General features: G+C 35.3%; 2 protein-coding genes across 2 annotated transcripts; one reads left to right on the top strand and one right to left on the bottom strand.

Annotated features, from left to right (window-relative positions):
• Positions 1–528: 528 nt before the first annotated feature.
• Positions 529–6,416, top strand: LOC145086015 (serine/threonine-protein kinase BSK1-like). The gene is made up of 9 exons (XM_079023724.1): positions 529–1,174; positions 1,997–2,132; positions 2,385–2,518; positions 2,606–2,711; positions 2,803–2,888; positions 2,978–3,166; positions 4,790–4,954; positions 5,040–5,153; positions 5,999–6,416. Exons 1-9 carry the CDS (start codon positions 857–859, stop codon positions 6,239–6,241), a joined length of 1,491 nt encoding a protein of 496 aa, XP_078879850.1. The 5' UTR covers positions 529–856; the 3' UTR covers positions 6,242–6,416.
• A 108-nt stretch (positions 6,417–6,524) lies between these two features.
• LOC145086013 (ATP-dependent zinc metalloprotease FTSH, chloroplastic-like) lies at positions 6,525–10,188 on the bottom strand. The gene is made up of 5 exons (XM_079023723.1): positions 8,724–10,188; positions 8,396–8,642; positions 7,336–7,519; positions 6,952–7,123; positions 6,525–6,860 (listed from the first exon to the last, which is right to left on the bottom strand). The coding sequence occupies exons 1-5, from the start codon at positions 10,020–10,022 to the stop codon at positions 6,636–6,638; spliced, it is 2,127 nt and encodes a 708-aa protein (XP_078879849.1). The 5' UTR covers positions 10,023–10,188; the 3' UTR covers positions 6,525–6,635.
• Positions 10,189–10,737: the final 549 nt, after the last annotated feature.

Below are 10,737 nucleotides of genomic sequence, written 5' to 3'. Positions count from 1 at the left end.
CAGAAAACAATATCAGGGTCCAACATTCGGTATGACTTTCTAACCTAACATTTGTCTTATTTTTGCAACATTTCTTTTTGATTGCTTGTTAGGAAAGATTGCTGACAATCGTCTACCACGTATACGGAAGACCACATTGCAACACAACCCTAGGTGGGATGGGAGAGTGTGACACACTTAATTATTAATTTTATTATAAATGTTATATAAAAATTAAGTGTGACAAACAAAATTAAGTGTGACATACTTAATTTTTGCCACACTTAATTTTTATATAACGTTATTAAAAACTAAATAACAGAAAAGCTAAATGATGACAAAATAACCATTTTACTAAGAAAAAACATTTGAACAATTTGAGCGAAAAATAACTTTCCCATAAACACGTCCATGAATGATGAATGTAAATTAGCATAAACTATAGTCAAAGCAACATAAAATATATATTCTTAGTTTCCTCGTATCTTACACTTTTCATCTAATTTGTCGGAATCTATATGTAAAACCTGTAGTCGACAAGGTTTAGGATTTTCCGCGGAGATAATTCAAGAACTGTATACGGGTCACGGCCTTTTTTCCACTTTCATCTTCTTACCGACTTTCAGATCTCTCTCTATCCACACGACAACATGTATACATTTAGACGCCTCCAAACTTTTCAATATCTGAATCTTTGTGTATTTTTCTCTCATTAAATTAAAAAAACGCAAGTAAAAAACAAATTTTCATCTACATATCAACATTTTATGTCCTTTTAGAGTACAATAATTTCTTGTGTGAATATGGCTCTTCACTGATAAAGAACGGAGCTTCCGTTTTCAGAAGATTCAAGTTTTTTTTGGGAGGTTTTGGAGTGATGGGTTGTTGTAGTTCGTGTTTTTCGAAAGAACCCACATCAGAAAAAGATAATATTCACAAGAGTACTCAGCGTCACTCGCCATCGAACGGAAAAGGTGCTGCTTTCGCCGGAGATGGTGGCGGCGTGCCTGTGTTTTCTGAGTACTCACTGGCGGACTTGAAGGCTGCAACTAATAACTTCAGTTCAGAGTTTATCGTTTCTGAAAGTGGCGAAAAAGCTCCGAATGTTGTTTATAAGGGCCGGCTTCAGAATCGGAGGTGGATTGCTGTGAAGAAGTTTTCAAAAATGGCGTGGCCTGATCCGAAGCAGTTTGCGGTATCGATTTCTATTTATTATTATTGCTTTGATTCGGGCATTAGGGTTTACTGTTTATTTGAAAGGTTAGGGTTTACAGTTATTTGGCTCTCCTTTAGAATGACATTATGTGGTTGAGTAAGCTTGCGTAACTGGTTCTTGCTATTACGAATGAGTTCGCATTTGGGTGATTGAAATTTTCAGCTTACTTGAAATTTTAGGGTTTTTAGAGTATAGTTTGTTTGTTCATTGCAAGTATATATAGCTTAGAGTGTGTTAGGATGCAGTTATATGATATTGAATAATCAAAATGAGCTAATTTGATATTTTCATGATGTTAATTGTTGGGCAAATACTGGTTATTTAAGGAAGTAATAGACGAGATTAGGGTATATAAGTAATTTACTTTTTGATAATCAGTTTTCTGTAGTTATTATTGAACTAGGTACCTTATAAGTGATGACTTGATATCGGTTCTATGTAATATGTCAATTTATATGGCAATTAGGTCACTAAACTACCATTTTTAGCATTTGTTGACCAAATATTCAAAATCACTGTTGCCAAATGACCCAATTAACCAGTTTTCCCAAGTTTAATAAACCTAATTGGAAAATAGAATAATTTGTTACCCAAATTAGTAAAAGTGAGATAGTTCATTGTTGGTTGCTATAACAGTCAATTAACCCTAATAATTATAAATAGAAGTAGGTTACCCAAACATCATTGCAACTCAAACTTGTTAAATTCTTTTTATTTGATGTTCCTCATTTTCTTGAATAATTTTTAATGACACATGTATTAGTTGAGAATAATAATTGTGAATTGTTTTTTTCTTGAAAGGATGAAGCATGGGGAGTTGGAAAGTTGAGGCATAATCGGGTGGCTAATTTGATTGGATATTGCTGTGATGGAGACGAAAGGCTACTTGTTGCAGAGTATATGCCTAATGATACTCTAGCAAAACATCTATTTCACTGTATGTTTTCATAACTATAATTCTATCTTACAATTCACATTTCCATTCTCAAAATAATGTCGGATTTTTAAATTTGAATTCATTTGTCATAGGCTTATCCGCTTATTAATAATCATAATCAGATGTAATAAAATATGTTGCAGGAAGCTGTGTTGAATGTTTGGTGAATTCTGTTTATTAGAAAGTAATACTATAGATACTACAAGGGCATATAAGTAATTTAACCTTTCTGTTTGTCTTTGTCTTCAACAGGGGAGAATCAAACGATCGAATGGGCAATGCGTTTACGTGTCGCTCTTTGTATTGCTGAGGCATTGGATTATTGCAGTACTGAAGGTCGTCCATTGTATCATGACTTGAATGCTTATAGAGTTCTCTTTGATGAGGTACTGTATTTTTATTTTATTTTATAAAAAAAAGATTTCTATATTTTGTTTGAATTAAATTGATAATTTGATTGGAAAATGTTGCAGAATGGTGATCCGAGGCTTTCATGTTTTGGGTTGATGAAAAATAGCAGGGATGGAAAAAGTTACAGCACAAATCTTGCATACACACCTCCCGAGTATCTTAGAAATGGTATTACCCCCCCCCCCCCCCCCCCCCCCCCCCACACACACACACACATCACTAAAGTTTTTTGTAAAATTCACCTTTGTTTCTTTTGTAGGGAGAGTTACGCCTGAGAGTGTTAGTTTTAGCTTTGGGACTGTACTTTTGGATCTTCTGAGCGGAAAGCATATTCCACCAAGTCATGTAAGTAATTCCAATTCCGATTCCGATCCTACACGATTCCATTACTTCCTCAAGTTTCCATTAGTGAATGAGATATGATATTGTTGTAGGCACTTGAAATGATACGAGGAAAAAACATTCTTCTTTTGATGGATTCACATTTAGAGGGTAACTTTTCAACTGAAGAAGCAACGGTTGTGTTTGATCTTGCTTCACGATGTTTGCAGTATGAACCAAGGGAACGACCAAATACCAAAGATTTGGTTGCCACACTTGCTCCATTGCAAAACAAACCAGATGTGAGTTCCTACTTTTCTCTTTATGTCTTACTAGAGAAATAGCGACGTACTTCCATGTATTTTTTATTATAGAAACCTATTTCAGTTTTCTTTCTTATTAAAGCATTGTACTTTGAAAAACCATCCAACTATAAAAGTGAAAATTACTTTTTTATTTGGATGACGTTGCTATAGTTGGATAGATTTTTCAATGTATATTGTTGTAATAGGAAGAATTAAAATTAGGATGCTAAAAGGAAATGGGTCAAATGGGTTCCGTGGTTACACCCTTCTTGATTGTTCTACTAGATAAAATCATATAATTTAGGGCTAAATGCAAGAAATAGCAATCTCATTTCATTGATTTGTTATTATAGTTTCACTTTTTTTAGCCTGGAGTAAATTACACAAATGGTCCCTATGGTTTGGGATAATTTGCACGTTTGGTCCCTAACTTATTTTTTTAACTCGGAAGGTCCCTACTATTTGTTTTTGTTACGCTCTTGGTCCCTGTCTTACCTAAAAAGACTATTATTCAAATAGGGAAAAATGGTGGGGTAGGTAAGGTAAGGTGAGGGGGTGGGGTACTGGGGTCGGGGTGTGTTTATTTAAATAAATTAAAAAAATCAAGGGAAAAATAGTATTTTTAGGTAAGACGGGGACCAAACACGTAACAAAGACAAACAGTAGGGACCTTCCGAGTTAAAAAAATAAGTTAGGGACCAAACTAGCAAATTACCTCAAACCAAGGTTATCGATAGCGATAGGGAGGAAATAGCGACAACCCACATATACGCTACGTAGCGATAGCGATGAAATAGCGACAGCTATTTCATGTTTTGTGATTTCTTATAAAATTAAACACTATATTTACTTGCACCTATGCAGCAATCAAAAATAACATAGAACTAACAAGTACCAGTTCTATTAAGCTAACATTAAGTTCCAAAAGATGTTTACCACAAAAGATTGGTTAGTTTTAGACTCTAAAGTCTAAAACTATGTTTCAATACCACAAATCGATTTTGGTGAGGTGTGCTATTGTCGCAGAAGTGAGAAATAACCCGCCAAAATCGATTTTGGTGATTTTGGCGTCGATCGTACAATCTTAGTTCGTTAGAGGGGAAGACATGAAATTGATTGTACGATTGCCCGCCTAAACCTGTTTCGAGCCTAATTGCTACGTTTCTTACTGATTTAAACAAATTTTTTTTTTTGCTACACATCGCTACACACGCTATTGCCTCGCTACAGGCATCGTAGCGACCCATCACAGCTACGCTATGCTATTCGCTATAGCGAGTGTAGCGATCGCTATTAACAACCTTGCCTCAAACCATAGGGACCATTCATGTAATTTACTCTTTTGCCTATTAGAGTGCTGTACTTTGAAGAATCTAACCTAATTATAGCAATATCATCCAAATACAAAGAAATTTTCAGTCCTATAATTAAAAAAAAACTATAAGTGCAATTCTATTATGAGCTAGATTTTTGAATTACAATTTATAAATAAAAAAAACTTGGAACTACAGTTATTTAATGGAAAGAAATAGAAGAGGATGCTATAATACACAAACAAAAGAAACAATTTAGCTATTTATTGTAATGATATTTTTTTTGAAAAAAAAAATATATTTATAGGTTCCTTCTTATCAAATGCTGGGGATACCAAAACATGAAGAAGCACCTGCAACCCCTCCACACCCTCTTTCTCCAATGGGTGATGCATGTTCAAGAATGGATCTGACAGCCATTCATCAGATATTAGTGATGACACATTATAAAGATGATGAAGGCACCAATGAGGTGATCATCTATAATATTTTAACTTTAGTTTGATAGAAATTCAACTTATTGATTTTGTGAAATTAATATTTTTTTTTTGTTTCAGCTGTCTTTTCAAGAGTGGACACAACAAATGAGGGATATGCTGGAGGCAAGAAAGCGTGGGGATCTTGCTTTTCGTGATAAAGATTTTAGAACAGCTATCGATTGCTATTCCCAGGTATTTATTTTTGCTTTATTTCTAGTGATAAATTCAAGAAATAGCAACATACATTAATTTGTTTGTTTGTTATAGATTTATAGCATTCTTCTTTCACTTTTTCTATAATAACATCATGCTTTCAATTTTTTTGTCAAGGTTTTGTACTTTGACAAATCTACCCAATTATAGTGAAATTTGTGTTTATTCAGATGACACTACTATGATTGGGTTTAATCTTTTAAGCACAATGTTGTATCCAGGAAAAAAATGAAAGACACTATTATAAGCAAATTAACCAAACTTTTTGCATGTAACACTTTGTTTCCACCACTTTTGGGTTTTCTCTTATCAAAGCTTTGTACTTCAAAAAATTTATATAGATTTAGCATTGTACTTTAAATTTTTTCTTATGACTTGGTATTTTGAAAAATCAATTTAATTATAATATTGCCATTTATTTTGTATTTAGGTGACATGGCAGTGATTGGATAGAATTTTCAAAGTAAAATGTTATAAATATTAAAAAATAAAAGAGATATTCTATAATAAGGAAAAGAAAAATAAAAGTATGTTGTTATTTCTTCCATTTAACCTTTGTTGATACCATAAAATTCATCCCCACTTTTAGTTTCGTTAACACTCAACTACAGGAGATGCAAAATGTCTTGCTACTAATCTCCCACAAAATCACAATTTTAACCCCTTGAAAAACGTTGGAACAAGTGTGACACGGGTTTGCTCTCTTGTCTATGCAAAATATGTCATCGAAAATAGCCTTAGAAAGTCTGTCTAATACTGTCTAATACGCTTATGTGTTCAAATATTTGTTACATGATTTTAAATCGTTATGTTTGTATATGTAGTTCATCGATGTGGGCACAATGATATCCCCAACCGTTTACGCAAGACGCAGTCTATGCCACCTCATGTGCGATCAACCCGATGCCGCCCTCCGAGACGCCATGCAAGCACAGTGTGTCTTACCCGATTGGTCGACCGCCTTCTACATGCAAGCCGTCGCGCTCGCCAAACTCGACATGCACAAAGACGCAGTCGATATGCTAAACGAAGCTGCCACTCTTGAAGACAAAAAACGTGCCAAATAATCTCAATCCAAAAAAAAAAAAGAAGAAATCAAATATTGTTGTCGTAAAATAGTCGTGCTATAATGAGATAAGATTTTATTTAAATCCCGTCTATTTTATTTTACTTTTTTTTTTAATCCCGAATGTGTGAAGGAAATGTACATCGATTTATCAAACTTAAGTTTTTACATATAAATTGCACAATTTTTCCTATTTGAAGACAAAAAACGCGCCAAATAATCTCAATCCAAAAAAAAAATCAAATATTGTTTTCGCAAAATAGTCGTGCTATAATGAGATAAGATTATTTAAATCCCGTCTATTTTATTTTACTTTTTTTTAATCCCGAATGTGTGAAGGAAATGTACATTGATTTGTCAAACTTATGTTTTTACATATAATTGCGCAAATTTTCCTAATCTAGGATGTAGAGTTCGGCTTTCCCATCGATGAAAAGGCTCATGAATTCTTCACCATCGACTGTTTCTTTCTCCATTAGAAGTTGGGCGAGTTTATGCAAGATGTCGATTTGTGTTGTGATGATTGTGGTTGCCCTAATGTATGCTTTCTCAACAAGCTCACGTACTTCTGCGTCTACAATATCCGCTGTTGCCATGGAATAATCTTTTTGGGATGACATCTATAAAAAAAGAGAAAATCCGACTTCAATAACATTAATATCTTTAAAAGTTATGTTTATTTAAGTGTACAATGGATGGATTGTTTGATACCTGTTGACCCAAGAAGGGATTTCCACCACCACCTCCAATTGCTATTTGACCAATCTTCTTGCTGAATCCAAATCTCTCAACCATTTGCCTTGCTACACGAGAAACTTGCATGAAGTCGTTTGATGCTCCGGTTGTAACATTGTCTTTTCCAAAAATAACCTCTTCCGCAACCCTATACAATATGGTTGATGGTGTCATATGTTATCCTAATTAGGCTTAAAAACTAACCAGAACCATATACTGCTGGTTTTGATTTAGGTTTGTTGGTCAAAATGTTATGTCCATGAAAAGACTGTTTTGCCCCTATGATCGCTATGGAATGTGTATGGGACAATGACAGGGGCAAAACTGTCTTTTTCAGAACTACATAAGTATGTATTGTACCTTCCACCAAGTGCAACAGCCATTTGGTTTTCAAGGTAACTTCTGCTATATAAACCAGATTCGAGTCTTTCTTCACTTGGGGCAAAAAATGTAAGACCACCTGCTTGACCACGAGGAATGATGGATATCTTTGCTACAGGGTCATATTCGGGCATTAGGGCACCAACTAGAGCATGTCCAGCCTCTGCAAATTCAACACAATTAATTAGAATTTGAATTGACAAATGTGTTTTGTTCTTAGTAAAATGAGTTAATGACTACGATACCCTTGAGGACCAAAATCAGTGTTACAAGGAAGGTGTTATATCTCACAATAAGCAAAAAGTTCTAAACTACCTTTCTTCGTTAAAAGGAATGTAATGGGCAAATAGGTAATTTAGCTTGAATTCTTTTTTCAAAGAATGGAACAACGCAATTCTCACAAGATAGGGGGCGTAAAAGGTAAAACATGTTCTCGATACAATGATATTTTCCTCTTAGCAAAATGTCTAAATTATCCTTGTTTTTCTAATGTCAGAAGATCATAGTCATAGACTTATAGTGAAAAAAGGTAATAGACAAATAGGTACTTTTGGGCTTTTGGCTATACTACTTTCTAGAGAATAAAACAATGGAGTTTCAGGAGAGAACATAGGGTGTAAAAGTAAAAAATGTCCAGCCACCATGTTACGCAAAAAGGTCTAAAATACCCTTTTGTAGATCATAAGCATAAGATCAACAGGTACTGTGATAATGGGCACTCAACAAAAGGAAAATTCCGTTTGAACTTTATCCAAACCGCGGAACATGACTTTTCACAAGCATGTTTCTCATCAAAATGTCTAAACTACCCTTTCTGGTTTTCACGGGAAGGGGAAAAGGAGAGACAGGTACATATGTGTGGTTACGGTGATATGATATGTCAAAAATACCCTTTTCTGGTTTTCATGGGACGGGAGAAGTAGAGAGATAGGTATATATAATTTTTTTGGTTACCATGATATGAAATGTCTAAAATACCCTTTAGTTGTTTATCATGGGAAGAGAAGAGTAGAAAGACAGGAGTATTAAGTTTAGTTACCATGATATGCAACGAGCTTCTTTTTCTCTTCTGAAACAACTGCATTTTTCTTCTCAGGGCCAGCAATGATTCTCTCAAGAGCATCTGATATCTCATCTTTGCTTATTTCCTTAAGGTCACGTCTAGCAGCAAGAATGGCTGCTTCATTCATCAGGTTTTGCAAATCAGCTCCTGTGAAACCTGGTGTTCTCCTAGCAACCTTATCAAAATCCACATCTTTTGCAAGTGATTTTCCCCTTGAATGCACCTAGAAACATATAAGAAACTTTAGATACTTTTTTTTCTTTTTGACTAATTTCATGACACAATAAAAAGGATATGATCGAACCTGAAGGATCCTGACTCTACCAGCAACATCAGGCCGGTCAACTGTCACCTGTCGGTCAAACCGCCCAGGTCTCAACAAAGCAGAATCAAGAACATCGGGTCTGTTAGTAGCAGCCAAAACAATGACACCAGAATTACCAGAAAAACCATCCATTTCTGTCAACAATTGATTAATAGTTTGTTCTCTTTCATCATTCCCACCACCAAGACCTGCACCTCTTTGTCTTCCGACTGCATCTATTTCATCAATGAACACAATGCAAGGTGCTTTTGATTTCGCCTTTTCAAACAAATCCCTAACTCTAGATGCACCAACACCCACAAATAACTCAACGAATTCTGATGCAGCACATGAGAAAAATGGCACACCAGCTTCTCCGGCCACCGCCCTAGCCAAAAGGGTCTTCCCGGTTCCTGGTGGTCCCACGAGGAGACACCCTTTTGGGATTTTAGCTCCGAGGGCTGTGTACTTATCTGGGTTTTTCAAGAAATCAACGACTTCTTGGAGCTCTAGTTTAGCTTGATCTGCTCCGGCGACGTCTGCAAAGGAAACGCCGGTTTCTGGGACTTCCTGGAACTTGGACTTTGACCTTCCGAAATCCATAGGTCCGCCGAGGCCGCCTGGTCCACCGCCGCCTCCTTGGGATCGGCGGAATAAGAAGAACAGACCACCGAAGGCTAACAATGGGAACAATAGGTTGCCAATGAACCCGAGAAGGCCGTTACTGGCTTCACCTTCTGACACTGATATATCAACACCGTTCATTGCTAAGATGTCGATAAGATCAGGGTCGTTTGGAACGACTACGGAGGCTCTACGGCCGTCCACGGCGGTGAGCTGTAAAACGCCACCGTCTTTGTTGAATCTAACCCTTTCGACTTTCCCTTTCTTGACTGCATTTAAGAACTCGCTGTATCTCCATTGGCTACCTTCAGGAAGGTCGGAACTGGCCTGGGGTTTTGGTGCAGTGAGAACATTTGATTGTGAAAACGGTAAAGAATTTGTTGATGGGTTTTGTTTAACTAATTCAGCTTGAAGTGGGGCTTGTGGCGGTGGTGGTGGTGGATTGGTGTCTGCTAAGGCTTGTGGTGTTGTGATTGAAGAGAATAGCAGAGCAGCTAAAGTGGCTTTCGATTGAAAATTGAAATCATTTGAGGAATTGGGTTTTTTGCTAAGAATTGATTGCGGGATTACGAATCTATTCCTTAAGGTTTTGTGGGTTTTAGGCGTTGGGGTTGAGAGCAAGACATTTGAGCCAAAGAAATTGGAAGAAAGAACAGTATTGGTGGCGGAAGCCATTAATGAAGCTTTTGAGCTTTTTTTGGTAGAGGTTTTCTTGAATTCGATCAATCAAGTGTATAAATATTGGGGAATCGTGTGAAAAGCGATTGAATTTGAGGGAAATGGGTTTGATTTTTATGTGAAGGAAATAGGGGTTTCATGCATCAACCAAAGCCATAGGTTTTTGAGTGTTGGATTGGATTGCATCTACGTGTTCTTATAATCACCCTGTTATCTATAACTCTATTTTTTTTTAAAATATTTTTATTTTTATAGTTCAAAGTACACCATGGGTTGTTTCGTATTTTGCTTATTTAAAATTTTTTATTTTTAAAATGTTTATGCATAATAAAATGAAAGCTTGTAAAAATGATTAAATTAGTTTATGTGATAGGTAATAAATTTTATAATTGTAAAATGACTACAATGGATATAGAAAGAGAGAATGGAAGGGAAATGGAATGAGAGAGTTCATTGAGTTTTTTATCTCAAAAAATATTGTAAGAAGTTTCAAAAAGTTATGATGATTTTTTGAAAGCTATAGTAAAAAATTATTTATAAAAACACTTTCACGTTACCAAATATTTATTTTAACATTTAAAATTAAAAAAAAAACTAATAAGTTAATAAGGTAGTTGAGTTCAGTAATTATTTTAAGATTTAAAATTTTAAAAAACTAATAAGTTAATAAGTTGTTGGGTTTTAGTTCAAAAATAGTTTCATAAACTAGAAA

This window comes from Lactuca serriola, chromosome 2 (genome assembly GCF_051521515.1).
Source record: "Lactuca serriola cultivar US96UC23 chromosome 2, Lser_US96UC23_V15, whole genome shotgun sequence".
NCBI lineage: Eukaryota > Viridiplantae > Streptophyta > Magnoliopsida > Asterales > Asteraceae > Lactuca > Lactuca serriola.
The sequence above is the reverse complement of the archived record's forward strand: the minus strand, read 5'-3'. Positions and strand labels throughout refer to the sequence as shown.

Bases quoted from the DNA above. Each gene is read 5' to 3' on its own strand.
- LOC145086015 (XM_079023724.1), top strand. From the start codon at position 857: ATGGGTTGTTGTAGTTCGTGTTTTTCGAAAGAACCCACATCAGAAAAA. The intron at 2,133-2,384 runs GTATGTTTTCAT...TGTCTTCAACAG, and splicing joins AGCAAAACATCTATTTCACT to GGGAGAATCAAACGATCGAA. The intron at 2,889-2,977 runs GTAAGTAATTCC...ATATTGTTGTAG, and splicing joins AGCATATTCCACCAAGTCAT to GCACTTGAAATGATACGAGG.
- LOC145086013 (XM_079023723.1), bottom strand. From the start codon at position 10,022: ATGGCTTCCGCCACCAATACTGTTCTTTCTTCCAATTTCTTTGGCTCA. The intron at 7,520-8,395 runs GTAACTAAACTT...TTGAATTTGCAG, and splicing joins GAAGCTCGTTGCATATCATG to AGGCTGGACATGCTCTAGTT. The intron at 6,861-6,951 runs GTATCAAACAAT...CTTTTTTTATAG, and splicing joins ATCCCTTCTTGGGTCAACAG to ATGTCATCCCAAAAAGATTA.